Below are 21259 nucleotides of genomic sequence, written 5' to 3'. Positions count from 1 at the left end.
TGGCCCTGCTGAGCCGGCATGAGATTTAAACAAATCTGCAATCACCTTCAGTTTACACATACGCAACAAGGCTTTTTTTGTAGTCACTCATTCACACAGGTAGTGCACACTATTTTAAATGTTGAGCTACAGAGACCATTTAGATGAGAACAGTGGCTGATTTAAGGGGGGATGCTGTGAAGGTAAGTAGCTTTTCCTGTGTGCATTTCTTCTGAAGAAAATTCAACAAGGAAGATGCCATTCTAAAGGTAATAAGGAGGGCACCAAATGCTGCTAATGAGCCGTCTGGGAAACAACAATGGCCTACAGCAACACCTGAAATTACAGCACTTACCTGAGTAAATGCTATCCCTGTATATTTCTCCTAGTATTTTGGAGGTTTCTGCGACTTCAGTGTTTTAATTGGTAAGTTTGTGATAGAGAAGTATGCCGGAACAACTAATTATCTTTTAATTTGGACTGAATTATTCTTCCTGTAACTTCGGTCTTCACTGTAAATAACGTCATGTATTTGTGTTGTGTGAACTAACCGGTGTGCCGGCGAAGGGTGCGTGGTCACAGTTCTCTTGCCAGGAGCGGTTGAGGCTTAGCGCAAAATCCTGGAAGAAGGGATGAGTTTTGTTGAAGACGGAAAAACCAACTATGTTGACTCGCTGGTCCGCCACGTCGTCCAGTCGGAGTAAAGAGAATTCCTATAGGGAGAAAAGAGAGTAAGGCACAAGATTATGGGCTCCGCTTAGCCATGAGCTGTCATACCCTGCTACAGTCTACCATAATCTGTTTAAATTACACCAATGATATATTGAATTATTGTCAAGGTAAAAAAGGGCATCTGTTCACTCAGCAATTTTACATCCGATTTAATCTGTCCGATTCACATTTCATTAACTACAATTATTCCGGTTGATTGACATGAGAAAGCTGCAGCAATTTGTTCAGAGCCACAATTTTACCGAGCAGCGCTGCACAACACCCATGGATTTTTTCTCCCACTGGCTGTAAAAATGTACAGGTATGACTGCCAGACTGCAAAGCTAATGGGTTACAATTAGAGAGACAGACAGACAGAGAAAGACTCGGGGAAAACAACAAAGGTCACAGAGACCAATAATTGAGATAGAAATCCATGACATATTGAAATCATCCAGGTTGGGAGGAGAGGAAAACACAAGTCGTTTGTTATTTGGCTCTTTTGCTCCAGGGACAAGTTGTTTTCCGGCTGCCTGGGGAATACGAGACAGGGGGCAGGGTGAGACGGAGCTGAGGAAGAACAGGGGGGAGAGAGAAGGTGGGGGCGTGACTGAGGATGGATGTCTCCTGAAGGTTAATAGAGGTGTCAAAACCCAGTACCCCACCTCAGGTGGCAGCCTTCACCTTCCAGCCCTTTGTGCCATCTAACTTGTGACAGCCAGACCAAGCCCAGTCTACCTCTGTGCCTGCCACCAAGACAAGTGTGAAGATAAGAGAAGTTTGAGGGGATGGTGAGTGGGTGCGGCAGCATGTGACACTGGGAACAAATGGCCATATGGTGTCTGTAGAAATAGTAAATACACTGCAAGTAAATAGAAATAAAAGAGCAAAATATGTATGTAAATGCAAGAAGGCAACAGCAGTGGGCAAACAACTACGTGCCAATCAAAAATAATGATAAAAGCTGCTAACTATATCCCTTGAGGCAACCTCCTGCTATGTAGTAACTCAGCTCATGTGTGGCATCAGGATTTGGTAAAAATCTTCTTAAAAAACAAACAAGCATAAATAAACAAATAAATGAAAAAACAAAAAGCTTTATGGGCTCCGGGGAGATCAAAGCTTACAAATTCTGAAGCGCAGAATAACAGCAAAATGAAAAATGGGAAAATGGATGAGAGGGGATTAGGAAAATCAGATAATGGACATTCAGACAAAAAAAGAGTGAATAGGCCAGTGAATTAACCCTTGTATGGTGTTCGGGTCTGTGAGACCCGTGTTCAGTTTTTTTCAAAAGAAAAATTAAACAATTAATTATTTTTTCACGTGTAAATGTGTTGTGTCTTTCCACTCACTCCACTTGATTATAACTGATTTATTTATAACATTTTTTATAAAAGAAAAACGAGAAGCACATTAATTCATAAATGTGATCTAACAAAGGTAAAGGGAAAAAATTAACCACGTTTGCTGTTCATATGTCTTGTAATTGGGATGAAGTAAACATCTGTTGAGTAATTTAACATAAAATTGTTTGATAGTGTTAATTTGGAAAGCCAAAACTCTAGCGGGTCCACCAGACCCATGAACACTGGCTGAGTAACAAAAATACGAACACCACACAAGGGTTAAATAACTGATAAGAAGGTAGGTGGAAAAAAGCTCTTAGACCAAGAGAAGAACCAGCATGAATCACTCCACTCTGAAGACACTGGTGGTTGACTGCAATGACAGAGACACACTTCAGGGAAGGAAGATGGAGTATATTTAACCTTTAAGTGGAAGGCTGATTATTCCTATTACCAACCTTCCATGAACCAGGAAATCCCAAATGTTTTGTTATGCTGGTGTACGGAAGAGGCGGATGATAAAAACAAGCAACACTGATAAACACTGATAATAAAAGTGAGAGCTTAACTCTTTAGAGGGTGAACCATGAATAACAATGTTCTGAAACATCTTTATTTCTACCTCCTGACAAATAAAACTCATTACATGTACGTCATCTTACATTTTTTTCATTTCTACAGCTGGAGAAAAAAAATCATCAGACTGATGATGTTAAAGTTCAGTCTCGGGCAGCAGAAATCATAACTGTGAGCAACAGCTTCCATAAAGTTTAACTGTAGTAGGGAATCATTCTCGTTAGGAATATGATAAGATGGTTTATCAGGTATATACCGATCAGCTGCTCATTAACACAAATAGCTATCAACCAATCACATGGCAGGAATTCAGTGCATTTACATATATGTAGACCAGGTCAGGATGACCTGCAGAAGTTAAAAATAAGGATCAAAATGGGGGAAGATGGGTCATTTAAGTGACTTTGAATGTTGCCGGTGCCAGACAAGCTGGTATTTCAGAAAGTGCTGGGATTTTCCAACATAATCATGTTCAGGGTTTGCAAAGTAAGACCAGAGAAAGAGGAAATATCCTGTGGTGGAAACTCACTGGGTGAAAGTGGTTGATTCCAGAGGTCAGCTGAAAGGAAGGTAACTAAAATAGTGACTCCTTAGAATCACAGTATGCAGAAGAGCATCTCTGAACATACAACACATCAAACCTGGCAGCAGATGGGATACAGCAGCAGAAGACCACATAGGGTGGTAAATGGCCTGTATTTGTATAGCGCTTTTACTAGTCCCTAAGGACCCCAAAGCGCTTTACACAACCAGTCATCCACCCATTCACACACTGGTGATGGCAAGCTACATTGCAGCCACAGCCACCCTGGGGCGCACTGACAGAGGCGAGGCTGCTGGACACTGGCGCCACCGGGCCCTCTGACCACCACCAGTAGGCAACGGGTGAAGTGTCTTGCCCAAGGACACAACGACCGAGACTGTCGGAGCCGGGGCTCGAACCGGCAACCTTCCGATTACAAGGCGAACTCCCAACTCGATCGCCTTTGTGCCACAACAGTTTACATGGACTCACTAAAACTGGACAACAGAAGCTTCGATAAACGTTGCCTGGCCTGATGGAAGAATCAGCATTTGAATTCTGATGGCTGCTTCCTGCAAAAAAACATGACTTTAAAAAGCTCAGATCATCTCAAACGATTTTCTCGAACATGAAAATAAGCTCACTTTACTGAAACGGCCTCCACAGTCACCTGATCTAACAGAGCACCTTTTGGATGAACAGAACCTGGAAATTCATGGATGCGCAGCTGACAAATGTGGAGCAGTCGTGTGCTGCTGCCACGTCGATATGGACCAAAACCTTTGACGAATGTTTTCAGCACCTTGTTGAATCTATACCATGAAAGTGGATGGATATGGACTATAACAATATTTAGAGAGTTTGACTTCTCCTTCAAGAAATACAGCTTTTTCAAATGTTTGTTTACAAAACTACACGGTGAAATAACATAAGCAGAGGAGATAGCAGGGTGTTGTTTGGCTGTTGTGTGCGGTGAAGTGTTTGTTGAATGCTTTTGTTAACACACTAACTGAAGACAGCTCCTGCAGTTTGTGTTTACAGTCCTGCATTTCCATCACTATGCAAGCACACTTTATTTGCTTAACTCCACCCTGACTGGATTGTTATTCATCCTGGCCCAGTATGACTTTCAAGTTGCAGAGCGTGAAACACATTTAAAATCGCCTTATTAGAGGATGTAGCACTGAAGTTTAAGGGGCTTCTAGCTGCTCTTGAACTTCAGGAGACAATCCTGTTAATGAGTAGAATAATGGTCTAATGGTCTTGTTAGGAAAGAGACTGCCTGATCTTTAGTATCTATTGAATTTCAAAACATTTAACTCAGAGAAATTATCAGCCTGGCTCTCATAAGTTTGCGTTTGACTTTTGAATACATACAATGTAAAATGGTCATACTGTAAAAGTGGATTTAATTGCAAGGCTGGAACTAAATATACAGTCCTGCAAGTCCAGGGGAAGAAGAGGAGAGCTAAGACAGGGATTACATGTTCCTCCGCAAAGCCTGAGGAATACTTAATCCCTGTCTCAAGTTTAACATTGCATGTAATCATGGCAGGAGAAAAGTCTCCTTTGAACCTATTCTTTATTTATTCATTCATTAATATCTTTAGAAACGTAAAACAAAATTTAAAGCCGCAGCATTATCGATTCCCATGCATTCCATTAAATACATGGGCTTTTCTTCCATCTTCAGCAGGCCCTTTTGGGGCCTCATAAGCCTTTGGGGACTGTCCATATAATTACTGGTTAAGTGTACTTTAATAGATCATTAGAGTCAGAGCTGTGCAAACGAGCCTATCATTAAACATGCCCCTCAAGGGTTCCTGATTGCATGCATGTGCATACACACGCACAAAAACAAACTGGAGAGCGCATGAGCATGCCCACACACAGGAAAATGAAATCCCTATAATTGAGCAGCAAACACACACGTAGTCACTGAAGACCAAGGTCACAAAAATATCCCGAGGCAGTGTCTGAAGAAAACTGGTGTGCAGCATTTGTGGGCTTTCAGGGCACAGACGCTGACACTTTGCACATGCAAATTCAAACACACAGACAGACGGGGAGTTGTGATCCCATGACTTCAGAGGACATTACACAGGCTTGCCTAACGTAACCCCGAGCCGTTATTGATTTATATTATGGGTTTTCTCCCCATAACACATGTTTTTGGATACGTGTTACGGGGACGCACAAGCACACACTAAAGCCCTGCACGCGAGCACATCTTGCATGGCAAATAGTTGGTGTGAAATGGGCAGTGCTTAGCATTTGGTTCCCAGCAGTGGGAGAACAAAAAAGGCAGAGCTGGAGGGTAGAGGAGAGCAGTAGAGAAACCAACTGTCACCACCGAGGGGGTGAAAAGGCCGGCCGAACAGAATGATGATGAGGAGCAAAGAGAGAGAGAAAAAGAGCGAGAGAGCTAGAGGTTGAATCAATGGAGAGGGAAGAAGGTGAGAGATTAGTTGGCACAAGTGAGAGCTTAAAATGCACTGGCGGGAGAGAGAGAGCGACAGAGCGAAGATGAGAGGGGGGGGGGGGGGGGGGGTTGCGAGGGTGTAAGAGTGCAAGGGAATGACAGCCTGGCCGAGGGCCCCTGACACCGGCTGTCACCTGGAGATCAATCAGCAGTCGGGACCCGAGCCAACCAACCAACCAAAAACTGTTGCTTCACCTCCTCAATTCTCACCCTTTTCCCTCTGAAAACCCTCCCAATCTAGTCGCCCCTGTCTTATCTACCCTTTATGTGCAACTCCTTTTTTATTCTCTTAGTTTCTCTTTCATCATTTTAGATGGTTTTTCATATCCTTTGGCTTTCAACGATTCCTCTTTCTCTTCTTTTTTGGTCTTTTCACATAACTGGACCATTCATACATGCACATATGCACACACACACACACCTACAAAAATACCCAAATGTGTGACTACTCAGTGTTCATAACAATGAAGTCAGCGAATAATGAGATCCCAGGAGGGTTGATGGTGCTTATAGGTGGACACCCTGTCAAGAATCCTACTCCTCCTTCTCTGCCATCCGTGTCCATGCACAGACATATTCCTTTGCAATGAAAACTTGTATGAAACCGATAAGTGAATACGGAATTGAATCAAAAACTTCTTTAAGTCAGTCAGCATCCTTCAGGTCCTCTCTCATTGATCACATCTCCCTAAACGGAACAGAAACGCTGAGATTATATCGATTCTTTAGGCACCAGGGATCTCCGCTGATTTGGGATGCATCTCTGCTGCATGTGGTACAACACCGTGTTACTGAAATGCCGATATCTCTACCAGAAATGTGAAGTTGTTAGATAAGCCTTTCAAATGCAAGTTTGGCTATATAGAGACTTTTGTATGCATGCTGTGCAGGGAATGTTAAGGAATGAGTGCTGCTTCAATATTGTCACTTTTTTTTCAGATGCTGAATAACAAAGGTCTCAGCATTTCAATGAGCTGGAGTCATCTGAACATTTTGTCTGTTTGAAAAACTTCTTAAAAGAAGTTAAAAGTGGCATTAAAATTAATGGAGTTTGCTGAAGTTGAGAAGTACCGGTCACTGGCAGCAGACAGGAATGCAGCAATAATGGCAAATGAGTCAGAACAATGAATCGCAGTCACACGTTCACTGACTCACCGGCTTCTACATAAATTAAATGAGTTTTAAGGACTGTCGAACAAGTAGATTAAATGTTTCGACTCTTACTAAGCAGAAATACAGTCTGAATAAATAATTTTTGGCTTTTTGAGAGCAACACAACATCACACTGAAACACTGGCAACCAGTAAAGTTCATGTTTCAAATCTGCTATCAAACAGAAAATCTTCACATCCTGTAGAAGGATAAAATCAGGATTTTTACCCCCCTTATTTGTGTCACCTTTATGAATGGAGACAGTTTTTCTGTCCTGAAATATTACCTCAAAACTTCATGGTCAACCAGAAAAATTAACGAAAACTCAAAATTTTATGTGTCAAATGACTTGATATGGTATTCAGAAACAATTGGTAAGTTCAGAAACAATTCATTTGTGTGTTTTTTCTTTCTTTTTGTTTGTTTCTCAAATTTTTATTTCATCCAAGAATCATCCATTTGCAGCAATTTTAGCTTTGCATGCCTTTGGCTCACTAGCCGTCATTTTGTTGCAGTAATCTGCCAATGTTTACTTTTTTTTGCAGAGGGAAAATTGCTCCAGTCAAGCAGCATGCACAGGGTATGGCACTGCACTAGAAAGCAGACTGATAGCCTTTCTTGTTTTTGATCCCACTTATCAGAGACTGTGCCAAAGCATATGGACTGGAGGGGCAACCAACCTTGACAAGGGGGTATTTGGCTCAGCTCACTTTGCTATTTCATTAACAACAAATTCAAGCACAGACAACCGACTTTAAACCACATCAATGAACTGGTAATGAATTACAACCATACACACATAGCACACTCTCACACTCTATCCTTGACATATTTCCAGATTTTTTTTGAAGTTTTTGAGTGAGATCATCCTAGCTGCACAACCTGAAGAATGACTTTGTTACTTCTCAAAATCTGACTTGCTTAGGCCCAAACAAAATCAGGGTCCTCCTCCTCCTCAGTCATGCTTATGCTATTGTGTTCATCACCATTATGCTATAAATTATCTGACAGCAACAGGTAACTTTGGCGAGAATAAGGCACGGCGGGCCCACGGAGTATCATTCAGAGCCATCTTTATTTACATCTCACCACAACACCCAAACCCCTGAGTCCCCGTGTTTTTAACTAGGCGGGCGTGATTAAGGATGCCGTGCAGGTGCGTCCGCCCTCCCTGCACGGCACCGCAGACCACGCCCCACCACAGTAACATTATTCTTGAAATGGCAGAGACTATTATGTTTAATGTGGCAATAACAACAAACATGGAGTTACCTGGTTATCAAGTAGTAATATTCAAACTACCAGCTTCTACTTTCTTCCACTATGCTAGCTATGCTAACTGCTAACTGCTAGTCCCCTGATTCTGACTCCTAGCTGTGTGTACTTGACTCAGTCACATCAGGTCAACAAAGCTGGATGCACTAGGTAATTAAATTTTCCTGTCATGTGATGCTAGTGGAAGTTATGTTGTTTAAATGCCTCTCCCTGACACTTAAGGTGAGACCATTAGCACTTACCAGCTATTTAGCACAATATTTTTATCACTATTTTCTTCTCCATTCAAAACTATCTTGGGTATTTTTCCCCCTTCTTCTTCTCTTTTGTCCTTTCTTTTTCAGCTCCCAGAAGGTTCACTACTCCTCTTTATTAAGTGGCTTTTTTGTTGACATTAGCTTTGTTTAAACAGACCATTTGCAATGGGTGCTAGTAGAATAAGGTCGGTCTCCCTCAGGGAGCTCAGGTCTATCCCCCTATGCAAACTTTGAACATTGCCGCTCCCGTAGTTTGTCAACTTTCAGGCCCCCCCACTGGTTTGGAGGCCAAGCAGTTACCTGCCTTACCTGGCTGCAAGCAACACCTCTTGCTGGCCCCTGTGGCCTGCACACAAGTCTGCCTCTTACCTCTCTTACCTGATACAATGACTAAAATACTCCCCAACTACCACATTTCTCACATCTTTATGTCTCTCAAATGTTTCTCTCTTTGACCAAAACACTTCAAATTCATATTTGTCTGTTCATGATACTAATTTCCACGATTCCTTTCTCTAATTTCTGCATTCATTTACTCATCTTAATCTTTTCTTCTTCTTAGTAAGTCTCCGATTTGGCTTCTTAAGTTGACTCTTTACTGTTGAGACCAGTGTTTTGTGGGTAGAGCTGAATAAAGACACTGGTTTATGACCTGTGAGGTGTCTCTTTCTCAGGACAGAGACTGTGATGTGCTTGTACTATTGCGCAGGTGGGCATTGGGACATTCCACTTCTCATTCTGTCTGGTTAGAGGCGGTTTTACGTTGTCTGTGAAGGGAGCAGTAACAAATCAAATTTTTTGGCTTTCATTCCTTGGAACAAGAATACTGTGAGAGTTTGAGAAGAAGGGTGCTTTTTTTAAACTTCTCAATTGTATTGCTTCTTCAACCAGCAATTGGACCAGCAATTCAAAGACTTTTTCTAATGATGATTTCACTTTCTAACATGATGAACTTGCACTAAGTCACACAATGTGCCACTGGAGTGAAAGCTGAGTACATTTTGCATTAAATCATATGACTAATAATAGATGAGTCATTAACTGTATTTCACAACATTTTTGATCCGTTTCTATCAAAACATCCTGGACAGGTCAACTTAAAACAGCACCACAAGCATTAACAGGCTTGATCTGATCTCATAAGTTAAGCAGGCAGCTTTATGGCAACACCGTCCAGATCAGTAGAGTGTATGTTTAGCCTTTTAGCTAGCTCAAAAGCTAGCTTCCAGTGTGACTGCTCTGCTTTGTGATGAGGAAGCCAGTTTGAGGAAAAAAAATATGATTGATCCGATGATTTAACAGACCCAAAAAGTTCAGACAAAGAGTTGAGGTATGAGGGCAGCTGCGGAGCAGTGTCATATATCTCTCTGGGTCTTTTATAAAGACCTCTTTTTATACACTGTTGGTTAAAAATGTTGATCAGTGCAGTTTCAAGTAGGCACGTGGCATTTACCAAAGTTTCTCCGATTCTAAAGGCTTCATTTTTTCTGCTCTGCAAAACGCAGATGAAGTCAGAGCTGTCAGCAGTGATAATCATCTCTGACAATTTGTAAAAAAAGAAAGACAAGTCCTCTCCACCCCTTATCCAGCGTGGTATCGCTGTGAAAGAGAAAACAGACTCCAGTAGGCTATGATTGAGTAACATTCCTGCAAATTGCATATTGATTTTCCTAATGATAAAGTGCTAATTAATGACTTCCCTCCTGCCACTCTGGACAAAGGCTACAACATGCTCAAACCTTTAGGCCTGAGTCTGGTCGTTGCTCTGTGATGAAATCCATTTCTAGTGGCGTACTGATTATTCTCTATAAGCTGGACTCTTCATGTGGTGTTTTTGGCAGTAAGTCATGCTCGTATCAGTTACCATGTAAATTTAGGCCTCCTGCTTAATTACGGTGTTCTCAGTGAGAGCGGGACAGGCGGAGAGGAGGAGGCGAGAGGCGTCGTGATCGAATGATGCATGTCATGAATACGGACTTGTTATGCACCTGAAATGTAATAGCAAAATTGGATAATTGATTTACTGAATTATTTGTTCACGAAATACTGGTGCTGCTGCAGGGGTGGACATGAAAACTGTAATTGTAGCTCTTCCAATTACTCATTAGTTGCGGTGACAACATTGCTCACTGAATGCAGATGGACTGGATCCAAGTCATTTCTCTTGCACGGGGCGCTAACATGTCACTTACATCATTTCTAGCAGCCACCTAGTTTAATTCACTGTGAGATGACCATGAAATTAACATACCATATATCTTGGTGTAGAAAGCTGGGGTTGATACATGAGCTTTGTTTCAAAGCTTCTAATAGCTGCATACATCAAAACAATCTGGCAGCATTCCTGCAGTGTGTTGAAAACAAATGGGCAATTTTATTCCATTATTCATAGAATTATGTCTGACCTGCAACAGTAACAGCTTATTTGTGAGCCAGAGACCTTATGCCCTGAATAATTCTTGGACTGGCGGAGGCCAAAAACACCATGAATATTGCAGGCACCAGCATATGTTTAGAATGTGAAACAGTCTATCTCTTCTCGGTAATCGAATTCATTTGAACCCCAGCAGAATTTCTAAAGGAACAAAAAGCACATAAAATGAAACAAAACAAACCCTATAAAGTTTTAAAAATAATCCCTTCAAATTACTTATGAACGTTTCTTTTAATTGCAGAGTTTCACCTCCAAAGTGCTGGAGACTCGGCAGTGAGTGGCTGAATTACTGACCCAGGAAAGGTGGGAAAAACAGGAGGAGAGCAGCAGATAATGGAGATGAGACTCCATCTAAGCTCTGTTCATATCAGCGAGGCCTGGAGTGTTTCACATCGATCACCTGAGTGTTTGCCATCAAGCCCAAGCAACCCTCAGCTTTGGGACCAGACGTTCCACTATGCGTTAGAAGATTCACGGCAGGAGAGGAGCACACTTTTAAAAAATGCTGGTATGGCTAAATGGATACGAATGACATCTAACACTTTATGTTGAGATTTGTTTTAGCTCACTGTAACCAACACACAGAATTTTCTGCTCTCTAGACAAAATGATATTTAACCATATTTAATCTGCCATAGCTCAGCGCTACAGTGGCTGAATTGATGGTGAACGGGGCTCCCTGTGATCTTTTGTGCCATAAAGCGGGAGATTTTTCTGCCAAGTTCACATTTGCTTTTGCATAAGCATTCTGTTTCTGTTTTATATCTAATTTTCTGCTTCATTATATTGCATGGCGCTCTCTGGCTTCAATGCAAGAAATATTAGTAATCCCCTGTAGCTGCTTTCTGTCCTCAGTGGCCATCAGTGCAGATTCTGTGTGAAACTGCTTTTATTTCCTTGGTTTACTGTGTTTGGGGAGCTTTTCTTCAGCTTTCTCACTGTAATTTAGAGCGCGAGCATCTTCCTATAAATTCTTTGCGCTACTCTCGGCTCAGTCAAAAAAAACAAAAAAACAAAAAACACGCTGCCAAATCTGCAACCAATTTAATTGGATCAGCAGGCTGATGGGAACGCTGTTAAGCATACAGTATACACAGGCATTACAAACAGCTCAAACTGAAATGAAAGCCATCTGGTTTAGGAAGTCATATTCAATACAGATAAAATGAGTTAAATTCCCAAATCAGCTCTAGCACAGGATCTTAAGATTACCATCTCCTTAGAAGAGTCACTTTTAGGTGCATCTTCTAAAGCACATAATGCTAAGATTAATAATGTATAAGTGTTCGCATCCATCCAGGCAATTTTAACTGCCTATTTAAGGTTCTGGGGGTGGGGGCTGGAGCCTACCCCAACAGCTTTACGGGAAAAGGTGGGGTAGACCCTGGACATCTCAGAGCTAGTACAGACAACCATTCAGGTTCACATTCAATCAGCAGAAACATCAATTAATCTAATGTGGAAGGAAGCAAGAGCACCTGGAGATGACCCACATATTCAAACTCCACAGAGAGCTGACCACCACACCACAGCGGCACTCTATAAGAGGTTTATACTTTTATAATTTTACAGAAAAACAAACTAATAAAAAAATACCTGCCTTTAAGACAGCATTGTAGGCGGATAAACAACTAGATGTGATCAGGTCAAAGATCAGTTAAGCTCGACAGCATTTAGTTTCTTTGTCACAATAACAGCTATGTGTTTCATCAAAATAAAAGCTCCATCAGACTTATTAAAACAGCAAAGAGCTGGACATGTTTGCTCTGCACATCACTAATGACTTTCTGGCAGGCGCTAAATGGGGTACAAAGCAAAATCATTGGCAGAACTTGCAGAAATGCAGAAAGACGCATGGGTTGAGAAACACAAGCAAATGCACACTTATTAGGTTTTAATTAAAAACAATCATATGAGTATAAGTAAAAAATAGTATCTGTCCAATAACATGTTGGCCTGTCTGCTGTTGATTTACAGCTAAAAAGAAAAAAACTTCCTTAAGTTCCTTTAACTCTTAACTGTCAAGACCTTTTTATGTTAAACAGTGACAAACGTGCACAAAAGTCTTGGGAGAACACATAGATGGTGATAATTTAGGAGTAGAGAGGAGCTCCTAACTAAGTGGACACGTAAGATCTTTGATAAATTTCACATAAAATGTTGTGAAAGGTAAAGGGAGGGATTATGGGAGTGATGGAGGACAGCAAAAAAAAGAAAGTTATGGAGCACAGAGAGGAAGTCAGGTATGAAGTCAGCAACCAATTTCAACTTTCCAAATCAGACCCCTTGGTAGGCTGTAATTCAAGATCTGGGATTTGAAAGATAATAGGCTGTAATACAATTGTCAACACTGAGTCATCCAGACATGGGGCTCACAGGGAGAGTTGGCGGTAATAGGGCAGACGCAGAGTAATCAATACACCATAACTCCCTACACATACCAAGGCCCGAGTCTGGAAAGTGGAACGCTACACTAAATTGTTTACTTTCATTTAACAAACACGCTGCTACCGTCTGGCTAATCTCTAAAGATAAAAGGAGACTGGGGCACTTCAAGTCTAATAATTTTATGGTAAGCAAGCCTTCTCAGGGTGTGTTTTAATACTGTTAAAAAGTTATGTTTAGAGTGATAAGGCTTAGAGGTCTGACTTACATATTAAACACTCCAGGTTGCCGGTAGTCTCTCGCATAGACGCTTCCCAATCTCTGCAGTCGAACACTCCATTTTTTTCCATTAATGTGAAGCTTTCTAAACGTCTAAATGTTTTCAATCAGTTCTCCCGGAGTCTCCATAAAATTATAATGACTTGAATGTGAACAGACCTCACGCCCCGACCTGTTAATCCTTAAAATTAGACATAAATGATTAATGAATGCCATTCACGAATGCTGATATGCATGTGAATGCATTTGTCATTCCCCTCGCTTTATGTGAGACAATGGAAAAGTCAGAGCACAAGACTTAAAAGAGATCATTCCCCCTCTGTGAAGAGGTGATTACCTAGGTATCTAATCTGTCCTCCAATGGCCATATTTTAGACTTAAAATAGCTACCCGGTGGTATGCTAATCTGAGTGGAATCAAACAGACTTGATTTTACTTGATTTTTGTAGCACAGTAATTCATATAAAAGGTGTCTTTGGCACAGTAGGTGTCTGTTCTCCTGGTTCCATCACACCCTACAAAGCCAGCAATAATGCATCATAACTGTAAACCCTTAGAGGCGTTTTCCAATTGCTTATTTGCCACAGTTAAATGGAACTTGCGAAAGATGATATTTTAATAAAGTCGATTGTCTTCTGTGGCAATAAATAAATGATTAAGACATGAATGAGACCCAGATTATTAATCGTCTGTGCAATCAGATATAGTGTTTAATGAACTGATTGCAAGTGCGAATGAGGCAATTTACTCAGTCGCCATGTCAGAGAGGTCTGCAAAAATCAACCAATCAAAATTTCCTGTTTTTTGTGTTTGTTTTCACATAAAAAATGGAAGAATTGCTGTTTAATAAAACAGAAGATTGCCTGCAACTCCTAGAACTGGATAAAAAAAACTGCAATATAAGATGAATGCATAGTAAGGTTCCCTGGGCCTTGATGCAGGTTGATATTATTACTTCAACAGCGGATGATGACTTCAAGGAAATTCAAGGAGTATTGTTCTCCCTTTTTTAAACAATAAAATGCATTTAAATCCCATTTTATTGAGCTGGCTCACACTTCTCACCCATAATACATTTTCGTCTCTAAAATTCAAAGCACAGAATGGTCGAGCCTTTTGACTCCCTTATTAATGATGTTATTGGATAGCTAATGGTGCTGAGAGACTGCACAGATGAACGAGACCAGCCACTCAGCGTATGGATGGCGGTCTTAATAAAATATCATCTAAATCAAAACCAAAAGAGGAAAGGGTGCACACTTATTAAAGTATCTAGCTGTCTGCAGCTGACATGTGAAGTGTGTATAATGGCTGTGAGCCTATGATTTCCCAGACTGGGCACTTTTGGTTTATAAAGTCATGGAGATTGCTGATAATGAAGAAACTGTTTACTAGGTTTTCTGCTGTTGCTCCTTTCTTTCTAGGCAACTTAAACAATGTAAATACAGCCACTCCACATCAGTAGCTTTTTAATAGAGCAATCAAGATTATCTGGGATTCAGTTGATTTATTAAAATTGCAGTTAGGGCCATAAGGTTTTGGACACCGACTCTTTTTTGTTTCACTTTCAGCTTTAATTCAAGGGGTTTCAGAAAGATTTTGTATTAACTGTTTAGGAATTACAGACATTTTCAGACACAGTGCCCCAGGCTCAAAAGTAATTAGACAAACTAATCACTTTAAACATAAGGATTATTTTTAATAATTGGATGAAAATCCTTTGCAATGACTGGCTGAAGTCTAGAACCCATGAACGTCTCCAAATGCTGTATTTTTTTCCCTTGAGGAGCTCTGCCAGCTACATTCAGTTGCTGCTTTTTTGGTGTCTTCCTACCTTCAGTCTTGGATTTAACAACATAACAGCATGCTCTGTGGGGTTTAGATCAGGTGACTGACTTGTTCATTGATGAATATTCATTTTTTTTTGCCTTGAGTGGCTTTTTGCCACTTTGGGTCTTTATCCATGTGCCTTGTGAGAGTCTGTCCTAATATTTTTGCAGCATTTGACTGAATCTGAGCAGGAAGTATATTCCTGCACACTTCACAATTTATTCTGCTGCTTCTTCCAGCGGTGACATCATCAGTAAACACTAGTGACTTATTTCCACTGGCAGCCATACATGCCCGTGCCGTAAAACTGCTTCCATCATGTTTGACAGATGATGTGGTATGCTTCAGATCACAAGCTCGTTCTCTCCTTCTCCATACTTTTCCCTTCCCATCATGCTGGTACAAGTTCATCTCGGTTTCATCTGTCCAAAGGGTTTTTTCTGAAAAAGTCTGATCTGGTCTTCCTGCCCTTCAGTGTAACCAGTCGGTGCATTATGTTGTAAACCCTCTGTGTTTCCTGAAGGCCTCTCTTGATTCTAAATGGTAAAATGATGAACTGGTACGTATAAAGTGCCTTTTACTCACTTTTACCACTCGCAGTGCTAAAAGAATGAAACCTCATGTCTCATTCTCCATATCGCACACACTGTCTGCTGTATCTAAGCACTTTTACCCAACATTCACAATCCAACGGGTGCGCCAGGTGCAACTTCTAAAGATACTAAGCAGGAGCTAAGAACTGACTCACCAACCTTCCAATTTGTAGATGACCCCGTTTACCACATCAGCCAATCCAGAGCTGGATAGTGACACCCCTGCCTCCTTGTTCTTAACTGATTTGTTACCAAATAGAAGTTTCCAGATCCTATTTTTAGTCCTCACCTGAGCACTACAGCTCTTTCTCAGTCATATTCTGTTTATTTTTGAGCCTCTGAAAATAGTGGACTGTATATATAAATGTTTATAATTCTTAAAATATTATACAGTTAATTTGTTGAACCACTAGAATAAAGCTAAAAGTCTGCACTTGATTAAAATCCACTGTGGTGGTGTCCAAACACATATGTACCTAACTGCAAATCAATCTCTGTCCTACAGTCTGATGTATATTCTCCCAGTAAAGCTTACATCTGAAACCAAACTAGCTAAGAAACAAACAATACCACCTTTCCACCTTCATGAGGTCAACCCGATCCCGGGAATATTATAAAATGGCCAATTTATAAACATTAGGATGAATGTCTACGTTAGGAGTGCATCAGTTACAGCCACTAAACAATTCCCCCTTCAGCCCGGGGATTACATTTGTTTATGGAGAGTATTTATGCCACCCCCTCCAGCACTAAGTCAATAAATGCAATTGTAAGCAAAGTTTAGATGTCATCTTTGCGCTGCAAACAAGTAGCAGGTCAACAATATTTGGTGACACAGACTTGTTTTTGACATAATAGTGACATAGTTTATATTCTGGCTGGTTGCCGCTCTCTGTTGTCACCGTCCACGTAGCCTATTACCTTTTCTATTACTCAGCTGATTGATTCTCAAACTCTGTGTCTAAACAGGAAAATATGAACTTTACATAAGCCGTGGAGGGGAATTAATTAAATCCCAATCATTTTCACAGTCACAGTGGCTGCTCTCTAAAGCAGTTTGACTGACAAGACTTATTTTGGGTTTATAAATCTTCTGTACCACGGTGCACACAGGAGATGGAGGGTGAGGTTGATGTGAAGTGTTTTATTTATTTATTTATTTTTTTATAGGATTGCTTCCTCCATTCATTCGCATTCACAGATACGGGACAAGAAATTTAAACAGAAGAATAAACTTGTGAAATTGAATTCTGTATTACCTAGACAATATTTTTTTGTTTGTTATCAAGGCCAGACACGCCCAGAGAGCAGGACACAGCGAGAGACACTCAGAGGGAAAGACACAGAGCGAGAGAGAGAAAGGATGCAGGATGCGTGTTTTTGGCAGAAAGAAAAGAGGTGAAATTATACGGACAGACGGCAACTATTATCTATCACTCTTTATTCAAGCGAACTGCACAAAAAGCAGACGATATTTGGAATAAGAAAGGGAAATTTATGAAATTATGTTTGCGCAGCTGGGAAGGCGGGCGTTACATTTCATCTGCGCTTTAGTGGCACATTCAGTCACGGAGCATTTTATCATTTGACAGCATTGGGAGGAATAATTAGAGGCATGGAGCATGTCGAGCCCAGAACCCCAACTGGCCAAGAACAAATGGCAGAGAGCACGTCAGTGTCTGGTTAAGAAAAGGGATTAACTAGTGAATAACAGCATCGGCCATGCCTCAGAAGTAAAACCTCACACCCATCATCACCCTTCCATACAAACCTGACAATTAGCTCTTTAACACATATGGATGGAGAATGGGAAGGAAAGCTTTGGATTGCTGTAAGTGTATTTGCCTGTATTGGATCCGAGTGTGGAAACGCAGCCAGTTTGTTTTATCACTGCTGTTGGTTTATGACAGAAATTACACATCTTACTTCCTCGAGGCAGACAGACAGGCAGGTAGATAAGCAGGCCAAGATGTTACAGCTGTATGTATGTATGAGGGACGGGGATGTCGGGCGGGTGAGCGTGTTCATGAGTTTATTTATTTGAGTTTTATCATTCATGTGCGCGCAACTGTGCGCTTGTGTGTGCGTGTGTGACAGGCAGGAAGTGCGTTGGCAGCTTTTCAGGCATGGATGCATGACAATGACTACAGTGACAAGAGGGATCACGGGTATGCGGAGGGGAAATGGAACATGAAGAACAAAACAAACAGGCGGAGGGGGTATATGTAGGGGGTGGGGTGGGGGGTTGAACTGATGGCCCCCGTTTTGCACAGAAGGATAATATGTCAGCCGGCACAGTGTGTTTTTGGATTGTTTTGCGTGGATGAGAGTGTGTGTGTGTGTGTGTGTGTGTGTGTGTGTGTGTGTGTGTGTAACAAAGAAAAAAGACAGATAAAGAGATAGCACGCTTGCATCAAGACTCAAAACAACATCGCAACGTGAAAGTGTGTCAGAGGAGGCGCTGCTAGGCCCAATCTCGTGCTCACCTAACCTTCAAATGACATTAGGCGCCCCGTCAACATGCGATGAGTCACTCCCAACCTGATGTGATTCATTCAATTGTGCAGAGTAGCCTGGATCGCGGGACACAAATCACCCAGATGGAAGCCAAGGAGCGGGGCTGGGGCTGCGGGCTACGTGTGTGTGTCGGCAAATGTGTGCGCCTAAGTGGATTCGTGCACTTCTTGGTTGTTTTGACCGTCTGCGTGCATGCGCCGATCAGATTGTAATGTGCACGTGCATGAGCTGTGTGCGTGCGTGCTCCATTACGTGCAAGATGAAGGAGCTGCATGATGCCGGCCACTCGCGATCCATGAACCACAAAGTCGTCTTTTTCACAGAGAGAAGCCGTGAAAGCCCCGCGGAGCTCTACGGTTTCCCACCCTTTCCATGAATCATGTTTTTCTTTAAATCTCTCCACTCACTGTGACCCAAGGGCCAAGATTTCTATTAGCTCTGACAATTAAGGCTCAGGATATTAACAGCTGGTATTTAGTGGACTTAATGGGGAGTGTGGAAAATAAACTGGCACGGAGAGCTTTATCGCGTAAAGTAAAAGAAACAATTTTTGATACTCTCTGAGTGATGCCCATGTGCCTTTTCCACCTCATCACCTGTGTGTCTAATTCACCATCAACTAAAGGGAATTTGTGTTCCTAGATTAAACACTACATTATCCAGGACCAGAGTCTCTGAAATCACAGAGTAACATTAATGCAGTGAGCAGCATGTTTCAGAAGCTAATTTGAGGTGGTAATATCTAAATTGTTATGGCTTTGAACAAAGAGACAAAGATGAACAAAGAAGAAGAAAAAAGACCCTTGTACATCAGGCAGCATCCTGCGAATATCATTAGCGCTATTGAATAGTCAATGAATGGCCACTCTTTCACATTTCTAATCTCCAAATAGAACTTACAGGCACATGGACGGTTGCCATTTATAAGTAATGCAGATTAGCAAACAAAGAGCAATAGCTGAGAAGCACGATGGAAACAACTCATGTTGCTTTGATACATTTGAATTGTACATTGCATAGCTGGAAACATCAGGCTGCGTTCACCAGAATGCAGTACAATAATTCTACTTGATGATGATGATAAGGGGGGGAAAGGAGCATCTGTACCACTTCTTCCTTCCTTAATTCCTCACTCTAGATTAATAACCTCAGCTCGAAACAGAATAAACCAAACAAAGTCAAAACAAAGAGTGAAGACAGTCAAATCCTTAAGTAGGCATGACAAACCCTCCCCTCGTGATGGGTAGCTGCGTGAAGACGTTGATGAGCGTCTTGAGATGATGATTCAGGGAAAACAGATTAGGCAGGGGAGCAGTCTGGCAGGTCGTTAGTCAGGGATGTCAGGACCAGATACAAATGAACTGTCAGCAGAGGAGGAAGACAGAAGCAGGGAATGGTTGGACAAAATAAAGAGACAAAAGGAGCTGAATGGAAAGAAAGAGGAGAGGGAGAGAGCAGACGCCAAATGAATGGGAAATTTAAGGACGACTCCGATTTATGGGACTAACCAATTTGTGAGGGAACTGTGGAGTTCCAGAGCAATAATTTAAACAATTAACAACTACAATGGCATAATTGCATTAAACATTGTTAAAACATGCATAATTAATCTTGCATGGCCTTCTTTAGAAATCCATACATTTACAATCAATTGTAATAACAAGAGCAGACCAAGACTGCATGCAGTACCTCAAACAGAGCTCAAGATAATTCCTTCACAGCACGCATATAAACGAATCCCAGAATTCACAAAGATATAGCAAAAAATGTCAGATTTGCCAATCTCACTGTGGAAAAGAATAACTTCTTTACATCACTTCTAAGGTTGGCCGAGCTCCTGCTAATGGACGGACATGCAAACCAAAACCCATCATGTGATCCTCTTTGTGGAGGTAATGATGAATGTTTGAATTTAAGTACACAGTGTTTCATTCGGGTATCTTAAATATGACTTGTAAATGAATGCTCGTTCTAAATTGAATCATCCCTCTGCAACATGCATCAGTTTGTGAACCAGACAGGACTGGGGACATTTGCTTGTCTTTTTCATCTGTTTTTTTTATTGGTTTAGAAACTTAGGGAGAAGAATGGTATTAGGTACCCATCCATCCATTATCCAAGCCATTCTGAAGTCAGCCAAGAGACCTCCCCAATGTGTTTTGGGTCTGCCTCTGGGCCTGCTTCCAGATACACATGCCTGAAACACCTAAGAGGTGCACTGTGGAAGCTGGGTGATGGTAATGAGGAGGGACTCTGGCTGGAAATTCAGGGCCCTTAATTGTATGTTATGTATTTGCGATGATTGTGCCAGCATGTTAATGTATTTACTGCATAAGATGCACGATAAATTAAAAAAACCTTTAGAAAGATCCTTCAGCGTAAGCACATTTTAACACAGTAACAATAATGTGCTTGAGTCATATAGTTTATTATACTAGCAGAGAGTCCCACCTGGATCAAGTGGCCATGTGAGAGGAGGAAAGGGGGAGGCTATTTAAAAAATGCCCAACTCTATGTTCAGCTCAGAGTCCATTAGCCAGTTAACATGTCATGTTATTACAATATTTATATAGCGACGCTCCAAACTCATTTGCTTGTTGCCATCTAGTTTCAGCACTGCCTCTGTTGTCTAGACGAGTGGGCAGTGACTTAATACAGCAGGTTACCTCAATTAACCAGGATTTACTTTTTTTGGCAAAAACATCTAGAAATGCAGATTTATTTATCAGGACACAAGACCTCTTTAAAATACTAATACGCAAAGTTGCGTGATCAGCGAGGCCACCACATCATGCACCCTTGTAGAAGCTAATTCCCAATCAGCATTACTCTGAGCAACTGCTTTTCACTTGACACAAAACTGCAAGCCCTCTGATTAACTTTCACTTGCTCCACCGTGCAATTATGCGCATAACCA

At 41.3% G+C, this 21259-nt stretch overlaps 1 protein-coding gene across 1 annotated transcript in view; it reads right to left on the bottom strand.

Moving 5' to 3' along the window:
* Positions 1–21259, bottom strand: part of grik4 (glutamate receptor, ionotropic, kainate 4) — a 364143-nt gene that overhangs the window by 67921 nt on the left and 274963 nt on the right. Inside the window, exon 9 of the mRNA XM_080889585.1 lies at positions 531–692. Within this exon, the coding sequence (XP_080745711.1) occupies positions 531–692 (162 nt within the window). The remainder of the gene's footprint in view (positions 1–530; positions 693–21259) is intronic.

Source organism: Rhamphochromis sp. 'chilingali', assembly GCF_963969265.1.
Source record: "Rhamphochromis sp. 'chilingali' genome assembly, chromosome: 8".
NCBI lineage: Eukaryota > Metazoa > Chordata > Actinopteri > Cichliformes > Cichlidae > Rhamphochromis > Rhamphochromis sp. 'chilingali'.
Note: the sequence above shows the minus strand (reverse complement) of the source record. Positions and strands in the feature narration are given on the sequence as shown.